This window comes from Ranitomeya imitator, chromosome 7 (assembly GCF_032444005.1).
Source record: "Ranitomeya imitator isolate aRanImi1 chromosome 7, aRanImi1.pri, whole genome shotgun sequence".
Taxonomy (NCBI): domain Eukaryota; kingdom Metazoa; phylum Chordata; class Amphibia; order Anura; family Dendrobatidae; genus Ranitomeya; species Ranitomeya imitator.
Window position 1 is genome coordinate 218,058,720 of NC_091288.1, and position 26,787 is coordinate 218,085,506.

General features: G+C 53.3%; 3 protein-coding genes across 4 annotated transcripts; 1 reads left to right on the plus strand and 2 right to left on the minus strand.

Moving 5' to 3' along the window:
- Positions 1 to 3,012: 3,012 nt before the first annotated feature.
- On the minus strand, positions 3,013 to 4,855 carry LOC138645575 (uncharacterized). The gene is made up of 2 exons (XM_069734990.1): positions 4,412 to 4,855; positions 3,013 to 3,931 (listed from the first exon to the last, which is right to left on the minus strand). The coding sequence occupies exons 1-2, from the start codon at positions 4,853 to 4,855 to the stop codon at positions 3,131 to 3,133; spliced, it is 1,245 nt and encodes a 414-aa protein (XP_069591091.1). The 3' UTR covers positions 3,013 to 3,130.
- Positions 4,856 to 6,416: 1,561 nt separating this feature from the next.
- Positions 6,417 to 11,475, minus strand: LOC138645578 (PAXIP1-associated glutamate-rich protein 1-like). The gene is made up of 4 exons (XM_069734992.1): positions 11,336 to 11,475; positions 10,732 to 11,153; positions 7,115 to 7,197; positions 6,417 to 6,921 (listed from the first exon to the last, which is right to left on the minus strand). Exons 2-4 carry the CDS (start codon positions 11,151 to 11,153, stop codon positions 6,737 to 6,739), a joined length of 690 nt encoding a protein of 229 aa, XP_069591093.1. The 5' UTR covers positions 11,336 to 11,475; the 3' UTR covers positions 6,417 to 6,736.
- Positions 11,476 to 11,772: 297 nt separating this feature from the next.
- On the plus strand, positions 11,773 to 21,174 carry KIF22 (kinesin family member 22). 2 transcript variants are annotated; one of them, XM_069734986.1, is made up of 15 exons: positions 11,773 to 11,903; positions 15,992 to 16,076; positions 16,173 to 16,371; positions 16,498 to 16,625; positions 16,696 to 16,856; positions 16,936 to 17,145; positions 17,731 to 17,961; positions 18,060 to 18,213; positions 18,293 to 18,413; positions 18,507 to 18,675; positions 18,919 to 19,135; positions 19,259 to 19,314; positions 19,481 to 19,678; positions 20,411 to 20,470; positions 20,572 to 21,174. In XM_069734986.1, the coding sequence occupies exons 3-15, from the start codon at positions 16,181 to 16,183 to the stop codon at positions 20,599 to 20,601; spliced, it is 1,926 nt and encodes a 641-aa protein (XP_069591087.1). In that variant the 5' UTR covers positions 11,773 to 11,903; positions 15,992 to 16,076; positions 16,173 to 16,180; the 3' UTR covers positions 20,602 to 21,174. The 2 variants fall into 2 exon arrangements, with proteins under 2 accessions (XP_069591087.1, XP_069591088.1); XM_069734987.1 differs by having other exon boundaries at positions 11,774 to 11,903; positions 18,919 to 19,081; positions 20,572 to 21,173.
- The last annotated feature ends 5,613 nt before the right edge of the window (positions 21,175 to 26,787 follow it).

Consider the following 26,787-nt stretch of genomic DNA (forward strand, 5'->3'; position numbering starts at 1 on the left):
AGTGGCTCTGCAACGTTCATACTGTCCCATAGCTGTGGCACATAGTGGCTCTGCAACGTTCATACTGTCCCATAGGTGTGGCACATAGTGGCTCTGCAACGTTCATACTGTCCCATAGCTGTGGCACATAGTGGCTCTGCAACGTTCATACTGTCCCATAGCTGTGGCACATAGTGGCTCTGCAACGTTCATACTGTCCCATAGCTGTGACACATAGTGGCTCTGCAACGTTCATACTGTCCCATAGCTGTGGCACATAGTGGCTCTGCAACGTTCATACTGTCCCATAGCTGTGGCACATAGGGGCTCTGCAACGTTCAAACTGTCCCATAGCTGTGACACATAGTGGCTCTGCAACGTTCAAACTGCCCCATAGCTGTGGCACATAGTGGCTCTGCAACGTTCATACTGTCCCATAGCTGTGACACATAGTGGCTCTGCAACGTTCAAACTGCCCCATAGCTGTGCCACATACTTTTGGGTACCTGAGTACTAACCTCTGCTAATCTCCTGGCGAAGCTCCTGCAGGCGCTCTGGGCTTTTCGACTTGAGATCGCCCCATTTTTTCACTATCTGGGCCTTGCTGCGCGTTATCCCAAACCGCTTCCTGAGGCCCTCAGACACCACACGGACAACTTCCTCCTTGTGCTGGTTGCGGTGCAGCACCATCCCTGTGGTTTCATACTGCATCCTATCCATTGTTCCAATAAGGAACTTGAGCTCTGGGATGCCCATAGGTGGACCACGGCGACTGGCAGCCATTATCACGATGTCAGGGGACAAAAACAAGCTAGGGCAGGCACGCAGGAACGCTGTACGTCATCACGCCGTCATAGACCACGAGCGTACATTACGTGCCGCTCCGGCGTTATATAACGATCCTTCGAACGGCATTTACTATGTGCGTTCCTTTCGTAACGCTCAGTCGTCACAAATGTGACGCTGTTCATAAACGGCAACGCTATTGCGATGCCAATGGCGCGGCAGGACGGCGGAGCGCTGCTCCTCCTCTGGGCGTTGCTCTTCAGGGTCATTCCATCTAAAATGGCGGCGAGAATGCGTTCTGCTCCTCTGGGGCAGCCAGAACTCCTTTTTTTTTATTTCCCAGATGGATGCCATGGATTACGAGGGTCTGGAGAGCCGCCCTGCCCACCCACACATCCACAAGCGGGAAGTGCTTGGCCACATAACAAGAATGATGGAGAGGAGGTTTGGCGTCTGCCGCAGTCAGCTTCAGCTGCGTAAAAAATGGGCTGACCTCCGCTATAAAACGCCACAAATGTTTGCGGAGTTGCGTGCGGAGGCAAGGCGAGGCAAGTACTAGTATGGGGGGATTGGGAGATGCATGCTGTCAGGAGGGGGGGGTTTGGGAGGGAGGCTTGCGCTCATGGTTGCCAACTTCACCTCAAATGCATTAAAACACATGCCCCGTTTTTTAAAAATTTAGTTATTTTCCAAGCAGAATATGCGTTGTCCGTGAGAAAACTTGTCGGGTTCCCTAATCTCAACCACCATCTTGAAATTATTAAGATGTCCATAATTTTTACTTTCTCAATTTCCCATAAATATTAACGGAGGAGGTTGGCCTACTGATGAAATAATACGTTTTCCAAAGACAGGAAGACCATTGAACCCCAGAGCCCACAGACATGTCAGAGTATCGCACCCCTGTAAAGTGTGATCTCGATTTTATGTTTGAGTATATTGTAAGCTTTGCTCTGCAGCACTCAACATTTGTGTGTAAACATTGTGATTCTTTACTTTAGGTGTAGAGAGACAGCGGCGGCGGCAAGTCAGACACACCATTGCCACCAGTACCCCATCTTCTGACACCAGTGGGAGCCCACAGTCCGGGACATCACGTAAGTTCACAATCATTTATTGCATTTTTTTTAACATCACACGGGACATAACAGGGTAGCTGAAATATTTGAAGACATTACAGACGCAGTAATGACCCAGCGGCCTACCACACCTCCACCATCTGTTGCGACCATGCACCCTCGCACCCCTGTGAAGTGTGATATAAATTTTATGTTTCAGTATATTGTTAGCTTTGATCTGCAGCACTCTACATGTGTTTTTAAAGATTGCGTTTGTTAACTTTCTGTGTAGAGAGACAGCGGCGGCAACAGGTACCTGCCATTGCCAGCAGCACCACAGCATCCACCACCAGCGGGAGCCCAGAGCCCGGGACGTCACGTAAGTTAACAATCATAGATTACAGTTTTTCAACTGCATACGGGACATAAGAGGGTAGCGGAAATATTTGAATACATTACAGACGCAGTAATGACCCAGCGGCCTACCACGCCACCACCAGACAGCAGACGGCCTCGCACCCCTACACCACCCTCAACACCTCCCTTCCGACACTCCTCTTCCTCCCCCGGGTCGGCGGCATTCTCCCCAGAAGCTAACATACGTAAGTGACCAAAACAGCAAGCGCTTCCCAACGGCGTGTTCCATAGTTAACCAGATCTGTTATAATTTCCTTTTACCTGCTGCAGCAGAGGCCAGATCGCTGGGATGGGACATTAGCAGCTCTGGTTCTGGCAATGAGGAACCGGCGTCCCTTCTCCGTAAGTATCAAGATAATGCGAGTGGTTTTCTGCTGGATGTCACCATAGACAACCAAAACTGTAAAATTTAATAAAATTTACATCGCCCTGTGGTGCCAGACCAAATAGAAATTTACAACACAGAAAATTAGGTCCTGCCCCAGAGGTCGAGATGTATTTTCAGAGGAATCAACGTTGGTTCTCCAACCTCTTCTATCCACAGAACCGCCCACCGTAAGAGAGCTCCTGGCGAGACAATTGCGACTGGAGCGGACAGCAGCGCTCCTGCAGCAGACAGCAGCGCTCCTCCAGAGTCAAGTGGAGCAGCAGGGCGTGACGCTGCGACACCTCTTGGGCCGGAGATAATTTTTTTTTTTGGGGGGGGTTATGTTATATTTTGTTGTAAAATAATTTAAAACCAAGAAAGTGTTACAAAAAAACCAAAAATCTTCGCATTCTTTCTTTAATGTTTACCAAGCTATAAGGGTTAACAGCACCATTTTATAGGCATCACATTTAAAATTATTTAGAGAGGTTTATATGACAGCAAAGCAAAAAAAAAATTTTTTTTATACGGCGCGATCCTGCCAGGGTACAGCTCCAGAACCATTAAAGTACTGACAGTATTTTTCGCGACAGTCCCTTGCATCGTCTGCCTGTCTGCCAGATCCAAGAGCTTGAAGAGCTGTAAAATTTTCAGGTTGTGTACGCCATTCCCCGGGCACAATATCTCCGGTTCGTGCGTCCACTGCATCAATAAACGAAGGAGGAGAATAGGAGCTCGTATCATGACGTCTCAGGAAATTATGGAGCACACAGCATGCCAAAACCACAAAGTCTATAGTCGGCAGCTTCAAGTTGATAGCTGTGTGGAACACTCTAAACCGATTTGCCATAATCCCAAAGGCATTTTCAACCACACGACGGGCCCTCGACAACCGGTAATTAAAGATTCTGCGCTCCGGTGTGAGTGTTCTCTGTGCAAATGGCTTCAGCAAATGTGGATGAAGAGGGAAAGCTTCATCAGCGATGAAGACAAAATTTAGGTTTGCTTTTGTGTCTTCATTTAGTGGCAACAGCAGTTCATTGTTCCTCAAGCTTTCCCCAAATGAAGTGTGTTCAAAAACACCACCGTCGGAGACTCGACCATTCATGCCAACATCTACATCGACAAACTCATAGTTCGCATTGACAAGGGCCATGAGGATCACACTGAAATATCCTTTGTAGTTGAAAAAGAAGGATCCAGAGTTGGCTGGTTGCGTGATGCGCACATGCTTTCCATCTAATGCACCACCGCAGTTTGGAAACTGCCACAGCTCATCAAAATCGGAAGCAATCCTCTTCCAGTCATCCGCCGTCTTGGGAAACTGCAAGATGAGAAGGAAACATGTACAAATTAGGTCAAATATATTATGCACATACACTCTCATGTGCACATCCTACAGTGAATGAGGCGCAGTATGGATTAGTATAACAAAGTCAACAACACAGAGTATGCAGGCAGCCATTTTTTCAGATGGCTTCGGTGACTCAGAGGGGGTGCTAAACAATATATCTAAATTATATAATCAATAAAATTACGTTGGGAGCAGCAAATAAAAGAAGGGTGGCGCAGGGTTGGAGCAGCACATATCAGAATGGAGCCGCAAAATGGTAGCAGCACATGTCAGAATGGAGGCGCAGGATCACAGCAGCACATGTCTGAATGGGGGCGCAGGATGGGAGCAGCACATGATAGGATGTAGAACATATACCAATAGAAATGCTCGCCATCAGGGCGTAGAACGGGTTCAATAGCTAGTATAATATATCGACATAACACAGCAGCCAAAAAAATATAGTAGTACCTCCATATAATGCCTTAAGCTCTGCACAATGGCCTCGCATGTCTCCGGAATCACAACGCTCAGGAAAGGTCTGGAAACAGCTGCGGAAAACTGCAAATCCTGAAGAGACCTTCCTGTTGCCAGGAAGCGCAGTGTCACCGCCAACCTTTCCTCCACGGGCACGGCTGCACGCATCGGCGTATCACACCTTTGTATGAGTGGCGTAACAGCAGACAGTATTATCTTGAAGGATTCCTCGGACATCCGAAGGTAGTTTCGGAAATCATGAGGGTTATTGTCACGTAACTCTCTTATGAGACCCATGTGTGACAATGTGGATCTTTTCTGCAGCCAGCTCCGGGTCCACATGCGACGTTTTCGTTTAGGACGTCTCTCCTCTTGGAGACGTGCTGCCTCAAACACCAGGGCAGCAGCAACAACAGAACTCTCATCGGAAGTGAGCATAGTTCCTAAAAAGAAAACAAACGTACAATAAATACACGTGCTTACAAAACAATGTTCTGACCATTGATCTAATAACTATATATGTTACTACTGGTATTAAATGGGGCAGTCAACCATCTCGATCTGTAAAAGGATTAATTAATTGGGCCACGCAACAGCTGTGTACCTGAGGTTCTCAGGCCTACCCTACTCTCCATAAAGGAACAATCGACCACGCTACAGCGTTTATCCCCGTTGAAGCGCAACATATGCTACGCTGTAGCGTTATACATACCTTTTGCGGTAAAAGTCTAGTAGTTAAAGGTCCAGGGAATCCAGCGAATTTAGGAGTTCTGTTCACAGCACGTGCTACAGAGAGAAATGAATAGCGCGCTCGAGAGCTCCGGTTTTATCCGCTGGGAACAATAGTCCTTTGTCGAATGAGCGCACAGTATTGTACCGCCCAATCAGCACACGGGAGGTGGAGAATTCAGCGCTCCTACATAGCCAGCTCCTCCGCCCTTTACATCGTATACAATATCGTGCACACCTTTGTCACACCATGCGATCATGCCGCCACAGCGGGACACTGGACGACGAAAGAAAGTTTCAAACGATCTGCTACGACGTACGATTCACAGCGGGGTCCCTGATCGCAGGAGCGTGTCACACGCTGCGATAGCGTACCTATATCGCTCGAACGTCACAAATCGTGCCGTCGTAGCGATCAAAATTGCACTGTGTGACGGTACCTTTAAGACGGAAAGACCCACAAACAAGCAAGACCTGAAGGCTGCGGCTGTAAAGGCCTGGCAAAGCATTAAGAAGGAGGAAACCCAGCGTTTGGTGATGTCCATGGGTTCCAGACTTAAGGCAGTGATTGCCTCCAAAGGATTTGCAACAAAATATTGAAAATAAAAATATTTTGTTTGGGTTATGTTTATTTGTCCAATTACTTTTGACCTCCTAAAATGTGGAGTGTTTGTAAAGAAATGTGTACAATTCCTACATTTTCTATCAGATATTTTTGTTCAACCCTTCAAATTAAACGTTACAATCTGCACTTGAATTCTGTTGTAGAGGTTTCATTTCAAATCCAATGTGGTGGCATGCAGAGCCCAACTCGCGAAAATTGTGTCACTGTCCAAATATTTCTGGCCCTAACTGTATCTGTAGCCCTATATACCGGCCACGCACTGACTCCAGGATTGTAGACCCCTGTGATGATGGTTAGTTGACACACCGCGATCTAACATGTCCCTTGTGTCACATTATTTTCAGGGTTCCATCATTTCTGTCCAGGACGATTTCATCAGTTGTTTTTTTTTAATTCTGTGGAGGAAAAGCAATGTCTGACTCTCATCTGTTCATTTTCATAGATCTTTTTCTTGTTACCTTTGTCAGATTCAAGTTATTTCTGTGACCACTGTGGGTTTTTCTGTCATTAAACGAGCGGCACCAACAATTTTGACCTCGTGTGTACATCCATGACTAATGTGGGGCAGGTCCCGGCCATTAATACCAGTGTGGGCAGCGCTGTGGGATGACTGACTGTCACTCGCCCTGAACAGAAACTATCAGATTTTAAAGGGGGAAAAAAAGGTCCATTTATTTACAGGTGACAAGAAGCACAAAACTGAGGGGGGCAGACCGAAGCTTCTGGGGCAGTAATCATCCCAGGCCGTCCTCTCGGCCGATCCTCCCCAACTACAAGTCCCAGGTGTCCGGGCGGTCAAGGCATGCTGAGGTCTGCCACTTTTTGCAAGAAATGTGTGTGAGCGTGAAATAGTTAAATACATAAAGCAGCCGATGTTTGAACTTCAGATTGTGGGTGACCGAGGAAGTGTCCACAAGATGGCGCTCTGCTCAGTTCTGCTGCAGTTACAGTCCAGCTGGTGGCGCTCAGTACTTCCGCTGGCGAGGAAAGATGGCGGATGAGCGCTTTGGGGTAGGCACAGAGTCCGGGTCCATATCGAACAGATCGCGGCCGGTCTTCAGGATCTGCTCCTCGATCTTCTTGTGTCGCTTCATGTCGGACAGCACCTTGTCCATCCGAGCCTCTCTCTTCTGACTGCGGGTCGAGCTCCCTGGCAAACAGAAAATAAAGAGTTAAATATGTATGTTTACACGCAGACACCAGAAGACCACCCTGTGGCCGGACAGCTCATCCAAGGCTGTGGCTACTACTCCCTCCACCATGCTTTACACTGCAGTCCTGCCCTATCAGTGTATGGCTATACACTGCTGTACTAACAGGCGCTCCCCTCCCCCATCACTTACCGGGCGTTCGCCGCCTGTCAATCAATGAGTTTTTCGGAGTGATAGGTTCATCATTGAAATCGAACTCTGTGGGGATGGAAGGCCTGCGGGGGAAAAAGAGACAGTCAGCTCCGCTATCATGTAATTCATCATTCATCGTCTGGACGAAGCAATGATCACACAGCTGAAGGTTCGTTACAATGGATCCAACCACTGAAGACGCTGCATCTACAGCAGTGAAACGTGTCGGGAAGGAGCAGAGGCCGTAAAGTTATTAACCCCTTGCCTCCGCAGCGCTTTTGTATTTTTTCCTCACCTTCATTTCCAGGACCCGTAGCTTTTGTTTTTAATTCTTCCATTCGCACAGACATACAAGGGCTCGTATTTTGGGAATCACTCTTCTTTTTCCCCCCATGTAAAATGCTAAAAAAAAAATCCATCTGCAGAGAAATAGTCTGTAACTCCATTATAGTTACTCTGGGTTTCGTTTTTGCTGCAGTAAAAGTCACCAGGTAGCCCCGTTCCCCGGTCGGTACGATTACACCCGCAGCCAAACACTTATTACAATTTAGTGAGAAAACAACAAGTTGCCATTTTCCACTTTCTCAGACCCTCTATTTTCCCGTCTGTATCGCCGGATCGAGGCTCAGTTTGTTTCCGCTATTTACTGAGACCACTTTCCCGCAGCGACACCTGCTATGGTGCAGACTCAGCTCCTGGTCCCGCAGCGACACCTGGTACAGTGCAGGCTCAGCTACCGACCCCACAGCGACACCTGGTACGGCGCAGGCTCAGCTACCGACCCCGCAGCGACACCTGGTACAGCGCAGGCTCAGCTCCTGATCCCGCAGCGACACTTGGTACAGCGCAGGCTCAGCTCCTGATCCCGCAGCGACACCTGGTACAGCGCAGGCTCAGCTCATGATCCCGCAGCGACACCTGGTACAGCGCAGGCTCAGCTCATGATCCCGCAGCGACACCTGGTACAGCGCATGCTCAGCTACTGACGCCGCAGCGACACCTGGTACAGCGCAGGCTCAGCTCCTGATCCAGCAGAAACACCTGGTACAGCGCAGGCTCAGCTCATGATCCCGCAGCGACACCTGGTACAGCGCAGGCTCAGCTCATGATCCCGCAGCGACACCTGGTACAGCGCATGCTCAGCTACTGACGCCGCAGCGACACCTGGTACAGCGCAGGCTCAGCTCCTGATCCAGCAGAAACACCTGGTACAGCGCAGGCTCAGCTACCGACCCCGCAGCGACACCTGGTACAGCGCAGGCTCAGCTCCTGATCCCGCAGCGACACCTGGTACAGCGCATGCTCAGCTACCGACCCCGCAGCGACACCTGGTACAGCGCAGGCTCAGCTCCTGATCCCGCAGCGACCCTTGGTACAGCGCAGGCTCAGCTCCTGATCCCGCAGCGACACCTGGTACAGCGCAGGCTCAGCTCCTGATCCCGCAGCGACACCTGGTACAGCGCAGGCTCAGCTCATGATCCCGCAGCGACACCTGGTACAGCGCAGGCTCAGCTCATGATCCCGCAGCGACACCTGGTACAGCGCATGCTCAGCTACTGACGCCGCAGCGACACCTGGTACAGCGCAGGCTCAGCTCCTGATCCAGCAGAAACACCTGGTACAGCGCAGGCTCAGCTCATGATCCCGCAGCGACACCTGGTACAGCGCAGGCTCAGCTCATGATCCCGCAGCGACACCTGGTACAGCGCATGCTCAGCTACTGACGCCGCAGCGACACCTGGTACAGCGCAGGCTCAGCTCCTGATCCAGCAGAAACACCTGGTACAGCGCAGGCTCAGCTACCGACCCCGCAGCGACACCTGGTACAGCGCAGGCTCAGCTCCTGATCCCGCAGCGACACCTGGTACAGCGCATGCTCAGCTACCGACCCCGCAGCGACACCTGGTACAGCGCAGGCTCAGCTCCTGATCCCGCAGCGACCCTTGGTACAGCGCAGGCTCAGCTCCTGATCCCGCAGCGACACCTGGTACAGCGCAGGCTCAGCTCCTGATCCCGCAGCGACACCTGGTACAGCGCAGGCTCAGCTCATGATCCCGCAGCGACACCTGGTACAGCGCAGGCTCAGCTCATGATCCCGCAGCGACACCTGGTACAGCGCATGCTCAGCTACTGACGCCGCAGCGACACCTGGTACAGCGCAGGCTCAGCTCCTGATCCAGCAGAAACACCTGGTACAGCGCAGGCTCAGCTCATGATCCCGCAGCGACACCTGGTACAGCGCAGGCTCAGCTCATGATCCCGCAGCGACACCTGGTACAGCGCATGCTCAGCTACTGACGCCGCAGCGACACCTGGTACAGCGCAGGCTCAGCTCCTGATCCAGCAGAAACATCTGGTACAGCGCAGGCTCAGCTACCGACCCCGCAGCGACACCTGGTACAGCGCAGGCTCAGCTCCTGATCCCGCAGCGACACCTGGTACAGCGCATGCTCAGCTACCGACCCCGCAGCGACACCTGGTACAGCGCAGGCTCAGCTACCGACCCCGCAGCGACACCTGGTACAGCGCACGCTCAGCTACCGACCCCGCAGCGACACCTGGTACAGAGCAGGCTCAGCTCCTGGTCCCGCAGCGACACCTGGTACGACGCAGGCTCAGCTCCCGCAGTGACACTTGGTATGGCGCAGGCTCAGCTCCTGATCCCGCAGCGACACCTGATACAGCGCAGGCTCAGCTCCTGATCCAGCAGAAACACCTGGTACGGCACAGGCTCAGCTACCGACCCCGCAGCGACACCTGGTACAGCGCATGCTCAGCTACTGATCCCGCAGCAACACCTGGTACAGCGTAGGCTCAGCTCCTGATCCAGCAGAAACACCTGGTACAGCGCAGGCTCAGCTACCGACCCCGCAGCGACACCTGGTACAGAGCAGGCTCAGCTCCTGATCCCGCAGCGACACCTGGTACAGCGCAGGCTCAGCTCCTGATCCCGCAGCGACACCTGGTACAGCGCAGGCTCAGCTCCTGATCCAGCAGAAACACCTGGTACGGCACAGGCTCAGCTCCTGATCCAGCAGAAACACCTGGTACAGCGCAGGCTCAGCTACCGACCCCGCAGCGACACCTGGTACAGAGCAGGCTCAGCTCCTGATCCCGCAGCGACACCTGGTACAGTGCAGGCTCAGCTCCTGATCCCGCAGCGACACCTGGTACAGCGCAGGCTCAGCTCCTGATCCCGCAGCGACACCTGGTACAGAGCAGGCTCAGCTCCTGGTCCCTCAGCGACACCTGGTACGGCGCAGGCTCAGCTCCCGCAGCGACACCTGGTACGGCGCAGGCTCAGCTCCCGCAGCGACACCTGGTACGGCACAGGCTCAGCTCCCGCAGTGACACCTGGTATGGCACAGGCTCAGCTCCTGGTCCCTCAGCGACACCTGGTACGGCGCAGGCTCAGCTCCCGCAGTGACACCTGGTACGGCGCAGGCTCAGCTCCCGCAGTGACACCTGGTATGGCGCAGGCTCAGCTCCTGATCCCGCAGTGAAGCCATACATTAGAGGTTGTTACAGGTTTGTGTAATCCCACACTTTTCCCAGCACAATTTTCTGATGGCTTCGGGTGACCCTGAGGTCACAGGTTTCGGGCCTCGGTCACTCACGTCTCATCTTCCTCCTCCTCTTCCTCCTGCTCCTGGTCTGACTCCTCGTCCAGAGTGTCCGGCTCGGGGGTGGGCGGCCGGCGCAGCAGGAGGTCCACCTGCAGGGGCAGCGTCTTCTCGCTGGCGATGAGCTCATACAGGCGCTTGATCTCCTCGGGGGCCGGCATCCATCCGTCCGTCTCGTCCAGGTCGTCGTCACTGCAGGGGATGCACCAGTCCTCGTCCTCCTCCTCGTCGTCATCTTCCTCCTGCCGCCGCTGCTCATCTCCGTCCTCCTCCTCCACTTTCTCTCCTTCGTCCTCCTTCTGCCCCTCCTCACCCTCTCGCGCCTCCTCCTCCTCGTCTTCCTCTTCTTCCTTCACAGCCAGCGACTCCATGCCGGACGTCACCTTCTCCTCGGCCTCTCCGGACGCCTCCTCCATCTAAACAAGGAGAAAGGGTTAAAAATAAAGAAATGTCACTCACGACTTCCATGGCCTCAGGCAGCGCAGGCGCAGTGACAGCACAGCGAGGAGTATTCCGCCATGATAAGACTTAGCTATAATAGGATAATGGCGGCGCAGACGTTACCAGCCCGTAATCCGCGCCGGGTGACGTCACTCACCGGACTCCACCGATATCCCCGCGGATCACAGACAGGAGGAGGCCGCCATCTTGTCCGGTCTCTGTTTACCCCGAAAGGCGCACATGACGTCACATCCGGCCGCCTAACACTGCGGAGCTGGTGCTATGAGGCTGCGGCGGCCATATTTACTTTGACAGGAAGCTCCCGTGCAGGACACATCTGACAGCTGTGGTGAAATCCTCGGATATTTGGGGTCTAAGGACAAAGTACATCATTGACAAAGAATCGTGCAAATCCGGAGCCCCGCCTGGTAATTATAACTCGCCTGTCCGTGCCCACAGTAAACATGGCGCACGTGTCATGTGACCTGCACGGCAACGCGTTCCATTTTTTGAATTAACCAATGACGAGTGGTTTGCGTCTCACGCCTCTCGTTCGGCACCGGAATTCAGCGTCACGTGACGCGGTCAGGGCTTCCCATTGGCTGTTAATGAAGGAGGCCGCCAAATACGAAAAAGAGGTCCAGTAACCGATGGTTTCCCCTGAAGTAACTGAGGCCTGAGAGCGGAAGAAGCGGCGGCAGCGACTGCGGGCGACAGGGAGGCAGGTGAGGCGGGAGAGGCACGGAAGCGACGGGCAGAGCTATCAGGGGGGCGGACGGGCGATTCCTGCGGGCTGTCTGTGCCGCCCCCTGGTTGGTCATTGCCAGGAGCACAGGCCCGTGTGTATACAGTGTGTGTGTGTATATATATATATATAACGTGTCTGTATACAGTGTGTTAATATATAGGCACACACCATCCAGGGGCGGCACAGACTGCAGGAATCACCGGCGCAATCTTTCCCCAGAGAGTGTTCTGAATATGGCCACTTCTTGCAGGAGGCTGTTGCTAAGCGACCACCCAACTCCAGCGCCTATAGAGGGGTAGAGCGGCCACTGGTTGCGTAGTGGTGTGACCGACAGGCTCTGGCTGCCCCATCTCAGCGCAGAGTGATGTCAGGGCACAGACCCTGATTCCAGCGATGTCGCTTCCTCGGTGCCTGCTGTGGTCTTGATACAAATGCAGAGCTCTGTATAACTCCCCCCACCCCCACCGATTGGCAGGTTTCTGCCTATGCGCAGTGTACACAGAGAGCAGCCAATCAGTGGTGGAAGCAGGGCTGGACCAGGAGGCACCAGACACCTAGTCCTGCAGTGATGATCTCCTGCTGAGAAAACACTGATTATATTGAAACTACAACACTCAGACTAATAAGTGACACATCGCCGGAATCAGGGTCTCTGCCCCTACATCATGCTGCTCTCGGATCACACAGCAAAACCCTGCAGGGAGATTCATGATCACAGAGCAGACCTCAGGGGACCATGTGCATTGATGTATTCTAGATCGCCCGGTGGCCATTGTTATTGGCAGCACGTGTTCTGGTTACACGGGACGATGTGCTGCCGAGGACGATGATCTTTTGTGCTGCACTCAAGATGATTTTGATTGATTAAGCACCTTGATCAGCGTCCGGTTTACACTGCACGATAATGGCGAGAGGGGCGATTTATATGTAGGCCTGGCCCCGTGCCGCTCATTATTTAGGCCTGGCCCCGTGCCGCTCATTATGTAGGCCTGGCCCCGTGCCGCTCATTATTTAGGCCTGGCCCCGTGCCGCTCATTATGTAGGCCTGGCCCCGTGCCGCTCAGTATTTAGGCCTGGCCCCGTGCCGCTCAGTATTTAGGCCTGGCCCCGTACCGCTCATTATGTAGGCCTGGCCCCGTGCCGCTCATTATGTAGGCCTGGCCCCGTGCCGCTCAGTATTTAGGCCTGGCCCCGTGCCGCTCAGTATTTAGGCCTGGCCCCGTGCCGCTCATTATTTAGGCCTGGCCCCGTGCCGCTCATTATTTAGGCCTGGCCCCGTGCCGCTCAGTATTTAGGCCTGGCCCCGTGCCGCTCAGTATTTAGGCCTGGCCCCGTGCCGCTCATTATTTAGGCCTGGCCCCGTGCCGCTCAGTATTTAGGCCTGGCCCCGTGCCGCTCAGTATTTAGGCCTGGCCCTGTGCCGCTCATTATTTAGGCCTGGCCCCGTGCCGCTCATTATTTAGGCCTGGCCCCGTGCCGCTCACTATTTAGGCCTGGCCCCGTGCCGCTCACTATTTAGGCCTGGTCCCGTGCCGCTCAGTAGTTAGTTAGGCCTGGCCCCGTGCCGCTCACTATTTAGTTAGGCCTGGCCCCGTGCCGCTCAATATTTAGGCCTGGCCCCGTGCCGCTCAGTATTTAGGCCTGGCCCCGTGCCGCTCAATATTTAGTTAGGCCTGGCCCCGTGCCGCTCAGTATTTAGGCCTGGCCCCGTGCCGCTCAGCATTTAGTTAGGCCTGGCCCCGTGCCGCTCAATATTTAGTTAGGCCTGGCCCCGTGCCGCTCAATAGTTAGGCCTGGCCCCGTGCCGCTCAATATTTAGGCGTGGCCCCGTGCCGCTCAGTATTTATTTAGGCCTGGCCCCGTGCCGCTCAGTATTTAGTTAGGCCTGGCCCCGTGCCGCTCAGTATTTAGTTAGGCCTGGCCCCGTGCCGCTCAGTATTTATTTAGGCCTGGCCCCGTGCCGCTCAGTATTTAGTTAGGCCTGGCCCCGTGCCGCTCAATATTTAGTTAGGCCTGGCCCCGTGCCGCTCAGTATTTAGGCCTGGCCCCGTGCCGCTCATCCCCTGATGACCCCAATCCTGGCCGGCTCTGCATATTGGCACTTTGTGTTCTCATGATCCCCCTTCCACCCAGGAGTCTTCACCAGTGGACACTTCCTTCCCTTTTACTTTTTCCGTGATACATTCCCACATTGTTTTTGTTGCATAAATTGCATATGGCCCCCGCCAGGCTAAATGTTCACAGACCAATATGAAGTGACTGCCAAGGTCCCGTGCCGCAGTAGACAGCACAGATCAGTCTCCTGTGCAGCAAATCATGCTCCTGTTGATGACAGCCGGGAGGGCACGCAGATGCCACTACTGGCACCAGTTTGTCCAGGGATGACAGACCCAATACTGCTTTTATTACCTGTAAAGTTCCTCCCATTGATGACCTCGTGTGGGGGCCGGTTGTAGGATGTGCTCGGCCCTTTAGAATTTTATGAGATCCCCAAGTTACAGGATATCTTCGCCCCTGGAGGTTCCAGGCTGTAGATATTGTCAGCAGATTTTTTTATGATGATGTTATCTCTACATAAATTATATATGACAGGTATAGCATTATCTATCGGTTCGTTATTGAGTTGTTGATGTGAGTGAATCCGTTCTGTTGGTCCCTTCACCATATCCCATTAATGTCGGATCTATTCAATATATGTACTCCGGCCCCGGCTGGTCTGCAACAGATTCTTTCATGAGAGGACGCTGTCTCATTGGAACAAAGGAAACCTCTGCACTTCTCCACCTATGTGTAAAAAAAAATCTCAATCTGGCTCTTTTCCCCCCAGTAGATATCCTGTTGTAAGCACCTGTCCAAGGCAGGAGGTCTCTGCTTCAAAGGTTTTTTTGTTTTTTTATTAATTTCTCTCTCCCTAGCTATAATTAATTGTATGTTCCTTCTTTCCCCATATGTTCAATGTGGGGGACAGGTCTGTAGGGATTTTAATTTTTCTGACGTTCCTAACACAAATCCAGATGTATGTCTGGTCAGTGGGTGCAATACTTTATTATCACAGCCTTTATCACATTATTTGATAAGTTCTGGAATGCTCCATGTGTACAGGATCAGAATAATTAACAGTACAGCAAATGCAGAACCATAATCGGTACAAGAATACAGCGCCGGGGCCGTAGTCTGCGCGGGAATACAGCGCCGGGGCCGTAGTCTGCGCGGGAATACAGCGCCGGCGCCGTAGTCTGCGCGGGAATACAGCGCCGGGGCCGTAGTCTGCGCGGGAATACAGCGCCGGCGCCGTAGTCTGCGCGGGAATACAGCGCCGGCGCCGTAGTCTGCGCGGGAATACAGCGCCGGCGCCGTAGTCTGCGCGGGAATACAGCGCCGGCGCCGTAGTCTGCGCGGGAATACAGCGCCGGCGCCGTAGTCTGCGCGGGAATACAGCGCCGGCGCCGTAGCCTGCGCGGGAATACAGCGCCGAGAAAGATCAGTTTCTCGCTATGATGGCAAGAGGCCGTCCCCACATTGTCAGCACCGCTGGCTGCCTCATAGTCGGTGTAGATGCTCCTTAGTTAGTATTCGGCAGGGTTCCCTCTTATCATGTGAGAGCTGTCAATCAGTCAGGTGTCTGCTCAGTATGTAAATCTAGGGGATCTAGCGGTGCTCGGGGCTCCTGGCCTCTCCGGCGCTGTGCTCGGGGCTCCTGGCCTCTCCGGCGCTGTGCTCGGGGCTCCTGGCCTCTCCGGCGCTGTGCTCGGGGCTCCTGGCCTCGCCGGCGCTGTGCGTGGGGCGCCTAGCCTCGCCGGCGCCGTGCCGAGGATCCCTCATTTCTATATATGATGACATGAGTATTAATGGTAATTACAGCAATGAAATCTGGGGGTGACGTTTTTATATAACTGATCTGGGCTGATAGCCATCTCCTTTTTCTTGTATTTGTGGATCCCACGTATTTCTCTTGACATTTTAGGTTCTCTTCGTTCCTATGATAGTTCTTCTTGTCACGTCACTGGTATTCTATACGATCAGTGGATGTCCCGTCGTTCTCACTCTGCGCTCTCTGTTTTTCAGGTGCCTTTTTCATATTCGGGGACCCCGCCCCCCTATTGGAGAGGACGGGATCACTGAGTGCAACCACGACGTGCGTTCTCTACAGGTGAGCGGGGGCACCGGTCTGATCCACCAGGGGCAGCGTTAGCGGTGAGGGACCTTCCACCCGATATTTGTCCTTCATCTATTCTTGCGTCGTCAGGCATAAACATGGCGAAGAGAGTGAGCGTCCTGGACAGTCACGGGGTGAATAAGAAGCCGTCACCTTCCCGCGTCCGAGTGTCGGTACGGCTCCGACCGTTCATGGAGAAGGAGGAGGACCAGGCCTGTGTCCGGGGCCTGGACGCGCAGTCACTGGAGATCGTGAACTATAGGAACCAGCTGGAAACCATGCAGTACCAGTGAGTGACCGTGGTGCAGGTGGTAATGTCTGCCGGGCGGACGCCATCACCCGTGTATCACTAAGGACCTGGCACATCCAGGATTTATGGCAGAACTTCACTCCTGTCCCTTCCTCTGCTCCTCAGCTTTGATGCTTTCTATGGAGAAAAGGCCACGCAGCGCGAGATCTACACCAGCTCCGTGTGTCCCATCCTGCCCCACTTGTTAGTCGGGCAGAATGCCAGTGTGTTCGCCTACGGACCTACCGGAGCGGGTGCGTAGTGTCCTGGGGGGCTGGGGGTTATATAACACCTGTGCTCCGTGTAACTGGCCGTCCTCTCCAGGGAAGACCCACACCATGCTGGGCAACCCGCAGCAGCCGGGCATCATACCGCGAGCTGTCAGAGACCTGCTGCAGATGACTCGGGGGAAGAACGGCACACCCGAGGAGGAGAACTGGACCTTCACCATCACCATGTCCTACGTGGAGATCTATCAGGAGAAGGTGGGTGATGACCTCGTACTGCACCGCTGGGGACCGGCCATATCCCCCTCCGATGCCTAATTAACCCTTCTCTTATCAGGTGATGGATCTGCTGGAGCCCAAGAACAAGGACCTTCCTATCCGAGAAGACAAAGGCCACAACATCCTCATCCCGGGGGTGACCCAGAAGACCATCACCACCTTCTCAGACTTCGATGAACATTTCATTCCCGCCAGTCAGAACCGGACTGTCGCCTCCACCAAACTGAACGACCGCTCCAGCCGCAGCCACGCCGTGCTGCTCATCAAGGTGAGAGGGGAGCCGGCCGACAAGGTGGCCTGGAAGTAGGAGCCGCCATTACTTGTCGGGTGCCTCTTCATTATGAGCATGGCCAGGCGACCAGAAGGGGCAGCCATGTATCAGCAGTGTTTCTGCCATCCCGGGGGACGGACCACCCATACGATCCTGCATAGATTCTCACAACTTTTGCCACTCTTAATCATTGAATAGTTGGTGATTTCATGCTGCAGTATCCGCTCCTGTCCTCGGCCTCCGCTCCTGTCCTCGGCCTCCGCACAGAGCGGACACTCCGCCAGGCCGAGGACGAGCCCCGCTAATGCTGTTATTATAGGACATTAGGTGCAGAATCGTTGTAAATACTTTTATGCCCAAAATGACACAAGTATTCTCGGAGGGATCCCTTTATTGCTGACCAGAATAATATATTTGCAGCTTTAGAGCACAGCGGCTCCTTCTTCAGGTAGGTTTACAAAAAAGCGAGCATACTTTTATCATTTTTGAGCATTAAAGTATTTGCATTGATTTTCCCGGCTAACACAGAATCACAATATATATATCTATATCTTATTTATTTATTTTTTAATTGTACCTCAGGTGCAGAAGAATCAGCAGATTTCTCCGTTCAGGCAGCTGACCGGAAAGCTTTACCTCATAGACCTGGCCGGCTCTGAAGACAACCGGCGCACCGGAAACCAAGGCATCCGCCTGAAGGAGAGCGGCGCCATCAACTCGTCCCTGTTCACTCTCAGCAAGGTAGTGGACGCCTTAAATCAGGGGCTGCCCCGAATCCCCTACAGAGACAGCAAGCTGACCCGTCTCCTGCAGGTGAGGGATGGTGGGCTCCACTGATGGCACCCTCCGCCATGATGGGCTGTCGCCGTGGCCGGTCTCTTGGGCCATCCTCACACGTGTTTGTTTTCCAGGATTCGCTCGGCGGCTCTGCCCACAGCGTTATGATCGCGAACATCGCCCCGGAAAAGCATTATTACTTTGACACCCTCACTGCCCTCAATTTCGCTGCCAAGTCTAAGCAGGTCATCAACAAACCTTTCAGCTTGGAGACCACCCAGGCACCAGGTATGGGGTTACCTCCGATCAAACACTGGGTATAAGGATGGCAGAACATCGTCTCACGTCTCTACTTTTCCTTCCTCAGTTCAGCCCACCATGAAGAGACCCCGGGATGACCTGGAGAATTTGGTTCCATCTCAACACCCTAAAAAAGTCAAGTCTGAGCTCACAGAGGAGTCTCCAACCTTGTCCAAGGAAGCAAATAGGTACGATTTTCATCCTGCACTTGCTGCGGGTTATTGTCGCCCTGGTGTGTGACCCATACGGAGACCCTATCTGCTTTTTTTTTTTTTTTATAGGAAGAAACTCCATATCGCCAACTTGGACCCGGCAGTGGTGGATAGGCTGCTCAAACTGGACCGGATTCTGTCAGAGAAGGGAAAAATGGAAACCCAACTACTCAGCACCCCAAAACGGGAGCGCATGGCCCTCCTGAAGAAATGGGAGGAGAGTCAGATGGAGATCGAGGTGAGGCAGCAGCGGTCTGAGAGCAAGGATCAGCATTCTGCGGTGCCCCATTGAAACTACAATTCCCAGCATGCACTGTCAGAAAATGCTGGGAGTTGTTGTACAACTGGGGTGCTGAGGTTAGCAGATCCCTGCCAGAGATCTGATGGTGATGGACACCAGCGTTAGTATAAGGGCATGGTCTGCGGGCAGCATCTGTGTATAGAGGATAATGGTGTAATATCCCTTTAACTCCTTCCTCAGCGGCTGAAGGAGAAGCAGAAGGAGCTGGAGGAGAAAGCAATGGCGGCTGAGGCTCGCTCAGATATTGAACTGTCCGATTCCATCGTCAGTGAGGGCACGTTCCGGGTGCCGCTGAGGACTCGTGCCAAGGCCAGGAAGGTGCTCCGCGTCCAGCCCCTGCAGGGTGAGAGTCATGGACGCCTCGCGGCGGAGGGCGAGCTCTCTGGCACGGCCCTGGGTAGGGGTCAGAAGCTTGTCTGTTAGTGACGGAGGTTGTGGGGGACGAGTATCTTCTGTCCTGCACTACGGTAGGTGTCATGTCCTCACATCTGATTTTTTTTTTTTTTTTTGTTTGGTTCAGGTCTCAACGAAAACAGCATAGATGCGGGGATCATGATGATGGAGAAGAAAACGCAGGTGAGTGGGAAACGCTGGGAATGGTTAAGTGGTGGGAGTACTCACCTGCTGACAGTCCCCATCATGCCTCCTCCCCCAGAAGACACTGGCGCTGGTGAATGGTGGGTTTCACGTGGGTCTTTGTATCTGGAGGTTTTCTTTATCATCTTACCCATCACATCCACAGAAGGTCCACGACGGCGACGAGAACAAACCCAGCTGGGAGATGAAGATGCGGACGGATCTGCTGCAGAACGGCAGAGAGCAGATTCTCAATCTCCTCAACACCGGATCAATAAGAGAGCTGAAGTCCTTGCAGAAGATCGGGGACAAGAAGGCCAAGCTCATTGTGGGCTGGAGGGAGCTCAACGGCCCGTTCACCAATGTAAGTGTAAAAAATAAAGTGCGTGCTATCGAGTGAATAGCGCAGCATGCCGTCAGTATGAGACTCGGTGTCCGGGACTGTTCTCACCAATCTTAGTGTAGAATTCATCTTGTGCTTCTGCACATTAATCTGCGACTGTATTTACTGCCATCTGCATGTGAGGTTTTACATCATTAGCTGCTTATAGCAGAATTCAATTTTCCTGCTCTCTGATAGTTGGTGTTATATTGATGCATATGGCAGAAGATAATCGTCTGCCATGTGCATCAATAGAGCTGCATTTGCAGTTTTACATGAGTAATATTTCAGCAGCTCAGCCCTGCACTGACAAATACACAAGCTCCATTTTGGGGGAGTGCAGGAGAGTTGAGCAGCGTTAGAAAGCAGCTAAACAATAATGTAAATCAGGGGTCCCCAACTCCAGGCCTCGAGGGCCGCCAACAGGTTAGGTTTTCAGGATTTCTTTAGTATTGCATAGGTGGTAATGTGATCATCTGCACAGGTGATGATTCCAACCCCTGTGCAATACTAAGGGAATCCTGAAAACCTGCACTGTTGGCGGCCCTCGAGACCTGGAGTTGGGGACCACTGATGTAAATCCACACTGCAGTCACACTGATGTCGATGGCAGAAGATAAGATCAACCGGTCAGAGGGTGCCATGTAACGGGAGAATACACTGTCGGGTGTTTTGCGGTCAGACGAAGGTTAGGATACCATTTCTGTGTTTCAGGTGGAGGACCTGGCCTCCATGGAAGGGATGTCAACCAAACAAGTCGACTCCTTCTTAAAGGTAAGACTCTGTATCTGTACATTGTAGCTTAGTAATGGGAGCTATATTTGTGGGGTGGAGGTTATAGGACAGACCTGATTCTGATGGTGGTCTCCCCACAGGCCAATATCCTGTGCATTGTAGCGAGCTGAAGATGCCCCCCGGACTCAGCACTTCTCACCGAGAAGCCTTCACGTCATGGATTCTGTGAAACCTTTAATTCTCCTGCCTGATGCCCGTGTCTTTGCCCCACGCCGGCCTGGGGGTAACCTGTGCGTCTGTGGAGCGTGTGGGGGTCCTCCTTCACCTCTACATGGGACCCCACATTACTGCGAGGAGACTGTGGGAGGACCGCCATGATTTATCATGTTATAGTGTTTGTAATAGTATGTATTTGTGAATCCCTGCAGTGTTCCCCCCCCCCCCCCCCCCGGCCCGGCCCTACACACTGCGTCATTTAGAGGGGTCTGTAGGGTCCCCAGATGTAACCACTTGTATATAAGAGCAGTCATTTTAATGTGACGTTGGCTGATCCGCCCCGTGCAGGAGGAGCTCGTCGGGGCCCCCAGCATTCAGAAGGTGAGAAGATAAGTTATTGGCTGCACGGACCCTCCGCGTGTCGTCGCCTCCATGTTTTACTTTGTTTTATGGTCCAGATGTTTGAGAATGAATCTTATCTGTTATTACTCAGCCGAGCGATGTATTAATAAAATATCTTTTTTACATATTGAAATCTGATGTCTCCAACAGAGAGTGGAATAACTACACGGCCCCCGCTAGTATCTGGCCGTGAGCAACGCAGCCCCCGCTAGTATCTGGCCGTGAGCAACGCAGCCCCCGCTAGTATCTGGCCGTGAGCAACGCAGCCCCCGCTAGTATCTGGCCGTGAGCAACGCAGCCCCCGCTAGTATCTGGCCGTGAGCAACGCAGCCCCCGCTAGTATCTGGTCGAGAGCAACGCGGCCCCCGCTAGTATCTGGCCGTGAGCAACGCAGCCCCCGCTAGTATCTGGCCGTGAGCAACGCAGCCCCCGCTAGTATCTGGCCGTGAGCAACGCAGCCCCCGCTAGTATCTGGCCGTGAGCAACGCAGCCCCCGCTAGTATCTGGCCGTGAGCAACGCAGCCCCCGCTAGTATCTGGTCGAGAGCAACGCGGCCCCCGCTAGTATCTGGTCGAGAGCAACGCGGTCCCCGCTAGTATCTGGCCGTGAGCGACGCGATCCCCGGTAGTATCCGGCCGAGGGCGAAGTGGCCCCCATTAGTATCTGGCCGAGGGCGACGCGACCCCCGCTAGTATCTGGCCGAGGGCGAAGCGACCCCCGCTAGTATCCGGCCGAGAGCAAAGCGGCCCCCGCTAGTATACGGCCGAGAGCGAAGCGGCCCCCGCTAGTATACGGCCGAGAGCGAAGCGGCCCCCGCTAGTATCCGGCCGAGAGCGATGCTATAACGGGTACAGACCTCACTGACTGCATATTGCTCTAGTGTTCCTGCTCTTCCTGTAGAGACCCCCGTGCCGCAGTGGTATCCATTACGGGGGGCTTGTGGGCTGCTCTGTTATTGCCCTGTAGGTAAAGAAAAAGAATAGAGCTGAATAGAAAGGCCCGTTATATCTGGATACAAAAAAACCTGAATTCTAGGGAGAGAAAAAAACCCGCGTCTGTGTGTCGTGCTCAGATACTCACCTCGTTCTCTTCATTTTCTTTCAAAGAGTGGAAACTTTTAGTTTACAAGAGGGGGAGTATGGCGATATACAGACGGGGCCCAATCGCCGGACCGGGCCCCCAGCACTGACGGTACAGGGGGACAGAACTGCATAACACCCACCTGCACCACAAGGGGGCAGCAATGCTGCCAATATCCCTATATCTGCACAAGTCAGTGCAATAGTGACCGCATATAATGGGATTAGATACACAGCACTGCAGACAGTATCACACAGGATTAGATACACGGCTCTGCATGCAGTATCACACAGGATTAGATACACGGCTCTGCAGTCAGTATCACACAGGAGAGGATTGGATGCCACAGCTCCCTGTGATCCGTGTCCCGGTTTTGGCTGCTGCAGCGCCTCGCTTTGCTGTAATCTGCCTCCTCAGTGCCGTGATGCAATTTGTCGCTTTCTCAGCTATTCGTGTTTTTCTGCAGTGATGAGGATTTCTCGGACATCCATGGGAATGCGCTGACGACCCCTTAGTCTCCTGTCCTGGGGGTCACTCTGCTGTTCTGACTGATCATGTGACTAATGGCCCCATGCAGCCTGTGTCACTGACCCCAATAGTGGGGAAATTAGAGCGTGACCCCTCTCACCGCTGCGACTGGTCATTACATGACTGGAGATCTACTGTGTGCCCTAATGCTGTGGGGTAGATCCAAGAAGAGCGGCCTCCGCCACTCACTGCAGGACGGACCAGTGACGCCTCCGGCCCCTGAGTTATGCCATATTCTGCTCGTTTTGTTGATTTGGCATAACATGGGCATTAACGCCCTGTGTTGTTTCTGTCCTGTGTAACGTCTGTTATTAGAGGAATGCACAGGATCGCGCCGCTGCCCGGCACAATGCTCCATGTATGAGGCCGGCGTGCGCTCCGCAGATGGTGACTCTCCAGCAAGGCGCAGCCAAGATGTCAGTGACAGGAAGGGTTAAATTAGGAGGAAGTCTATGGGGCCAGCAGGGTGGTCACTGGATGGAGGGCTGGACCGCTGAGGGGAAGAGACCACCCATTTACACATGCCAACGACACACAGTACTGCCCAATATACTATATACACAGGATGTCCCCTACCGTGAGTGATAGGCCTGACCTCTATATCCCCTATATACTATATATACAGGACGGCTCCTACCGTGAGTGATAGGCCCGATCCCTGTGTTACGTGTTATGGATCTTTTGGCAGTATGCCTCTGTTGTCAGTGCATATCGGGCCAAGATCACTTCTTTGATCTGCTCATAGTCCCACTCCACTGAAACTGCCCTAACTAAGGTCACCAATGACCTATTAACCGCCAAGAGCAAGCGACACTACTCTGTCCTCCTCCTCCTGGACCTGTCCTCTGCCTTTGACACAGTGGACCATTCCCTATTACTACAGACCCTCTCATCACTTGGCATCACAGACTTGGCCCTATCCTGGATCTCATCATACCTAACAGACCGGACATTCAGCGTCTCCCACTCACACACCGCCTCCTCACCTCGCCCACTATCTGTCGGAGTCCCACAAGGTTCAGTCCTAGGGCCCCTGCTCTTCTCCATTTACACCTTTGGCCTGGGACAGCTCATAGAATCTCACGGTTTTCAGTATCATCTCTACGCTGACGACACACAGATCTACATCTCTGGACCAGATATCACCTCCCTACTAACCAGAATCCCTCAATGTCTGTCCACTATTTCATCCTTCTCCGCTAGATTTCTGAAACTTAACATGGACAAAACAGAATTCATAATCTTTCCCCCATCTCATGCGACCCCGCAACGAACCTATCCATTACCGTAAATGGCTGCCCACTCTCCCCAGTCCCACAAGCCCGCTGCCTCGGGGTAATCCTTGACACTGATCTCTCCTTCAAACCACATATCCAAGCTCTTTCCACTTCCTGCCGACTTCAACTCAAAAATATTTCACAAATCCGTTCATTCCTCAACCAAGAATCTGCAAAAACCCTAGTCCATGCCCTCATCATCTCCCGCCTCGACTACTGTAACCTCCTGCTCTGTGGCCTCCCCTCTAACACTCTCGCACCCCTCCAATCTATTCTAAACTCTGAAGCCCGACTAATCCACCTGTCCCCCCACTATTCCCCGGCCTCTCCCCTCTGTCAGTCCCTTCACTGGCTCCCCATTACCCAGAGACTCCAGTACAAAACCCTAACCATGGCGTACAAAGCCATCCACAACCTGTCTCCTCCATACATCTGTGACCTCGTCTCCCGGTACTTTCCTGCACGCAACCTCCGATCCTCACAAGATCTCCTTCTCTACTCCCCTCTCATCTCCTCTTCCCACAATCGTATACAAGATTTCTCTCGCGTATCACCCTTACTCTGGAACCATCTACCACAACATATCAGACCCTCGCCTACCATCGAAACCTTCTAAAAGAACCTGAAGACCCACCTCTTCCGACAAGTCTACAACCTGCAGTAACCACCGATCCACCAAACCGCTGCATGACCAGCTCTACCCTCACCTACTGTATTCTCACCCATCCCTTGTAGATTGTGAGCCCTCGCGGGCAGGGTCCTCTCTCCTCATGTATCCTCACCCATCCCTTGTAGATTGTGAGCCCTCGCGGGCAGGGTCCTCTCTCCTCCTGTATCCTCACCCATCCCTTGTAGATTGTGAGCCCTCGCGGGCAGGGTCCTCTCTCCTCCTGTATCCTCACCCATCCCTTGTAGATTGTGAGCCCTCGCGGGCAGGGTCCTCTCTCCTCATGTATCCTCACCCATCCCTTGTAGATTGTGAGCCCTCGCGGGCAGGGTCCTCTCTCCTCATGTATCCTCACCCATCCCTTGTAGATTGTGAGCCCTCGCGGACAGGGTCCAATCTCCTCCTGTATCCTCACCCATCCCTTGTAGATTGTGAGCCCTCGCGGGCAGGGTCCTCTCTCCTCCTGTATCCTCACCCATCCCTTGTAGATTGTGAGCCCTCGCGGGCAGGGTCCTCTCTCCTCCTGTATCCTCACCCATCCCTTGTAGATTGTGAGCCCTCGCGGGCAGGGTCCTCTCTCCTCCTGTATCCTCACCCATCCCTTGTAGATTGTGAGCCCTCGCGGGCAGGGTCCTCTCTCCTCCTGTATCCTCACCCATCCCTTGTAGATTGTGAGCCCTCGCGGGCAGGGTCCTCTCTCCTCCTGTATCCTCACCCATCCCTTGTAGATTGTGAGCCCTCGCGGGCAGGGTCCTCTCTCCTCCTGTATCCTCACCCATCCCTTGTAGATTGTGAGCCCTCGCGGGCAGGGTCCTCTCTCCTCCTGTATCCTCACCCATCCCTTGTAGATTGTGAGCCCTCGCGGGCAGGGTCCTCTCTCCTCATGTATCCTCACCCATCCCTTGTAGATTGTGAGCCCTCGCGGGCAGGGTCCAATCTCCTCCTGTATCCTCACCCATCCCTTGTAGATTGTGAGCCCTCGCGGGCAGGGTCCTCTCTCCTCCTGTATCCTCACCCATCCCTTGTAGATTGTGAGCCCTCGCGGGCAGGGTCCTCTCTCCTCCTGTATCCTCACCCATCCCTTGTAGATTGTGAGCCCTCGCGGGCAGGGTCCTCTCTCCTCATGTATCCTCACCCATCCCTTGTAGATTGTGAGCCCTCGCGGGCAGGGTCCAATCTCCTCCTGTATCCTCACCCATCCCTTGTAGATTGTGAGCCCTCGCGGGCAGGGTCCTCTCTCCTCCTGTATCCTCACCCATCCCTTGTAGATTGTGAGCCCTCGCGGGCAGGGTCCTCTCTCCTCCTGTATCCTCACCCATCCCTTGTAGATTGTGAGCCCTCGCGGGCAGGGTCCTCTCTCCTCCTGTATTCTCACCCATCCCTTGTAGATTGTGAGCCCTCGCGGGCAGGGTCCTCTCTCCTCCTGTACCAGTTGTGACTTGTATTGTGTAAGATTATTGTACCTGTTTTATTATGTATACCTCTCCTCACATGTTAAGCGCCATGGAATAAATGGCGCTATAACAATAAATAATAATAGTCCATACAGTCCTCATCGGGTACCGTGCGATAGGCGTCCGCTGCCCGGCCTGTCAGCTTGCTGGCCAGGATCTGAACCCGTTCCTCCGGCTTCACTTGATGAAGGGCACACTGCTGCTCAAAGTCCTGCAGAAAGCCATCAATGTCTTCCTCTGCCTCCCCCAACTGTCGGAAGGCATTATACTGGATCTTTTTGTGGCTTACAGTTGAAGGTACCTGGTCGGAAGCCAGAGCTCCCCCTGCTCGCTGACTCTCCTCTCTCCGCTCTGCCATCTCCATCTTGGCCAGCTCCACTTTGGTCCGCTCTGCCATCTCCATCTTGGTTAGCTCTATCCTGGTCCGCTCGGCCATCTCTTCCTTCAGATCAGTACGCACATCAGCCATCACCTCTCGTATGATCTCTACTGCAGGGTTTGGGCCATAGAACGCCAGTCTGTTCTTTACCTCCCTCTGGAATTCAGTCTCCTCCACGTTCACATTGGGGGGCGCTGCACTGTCGTGTTCCATGATGGCTGCTATCAAATCCGCTTTTGTTTTGTTGCTGGCGATTAACCCTCGGGCTTCCACCAGATCTTTAAATGTAGTCCTCTTTAACTTCTGGTAGTTGTCTTCCATTCATTCCTTTCCTCCTGTAGAAGGGGTATCAC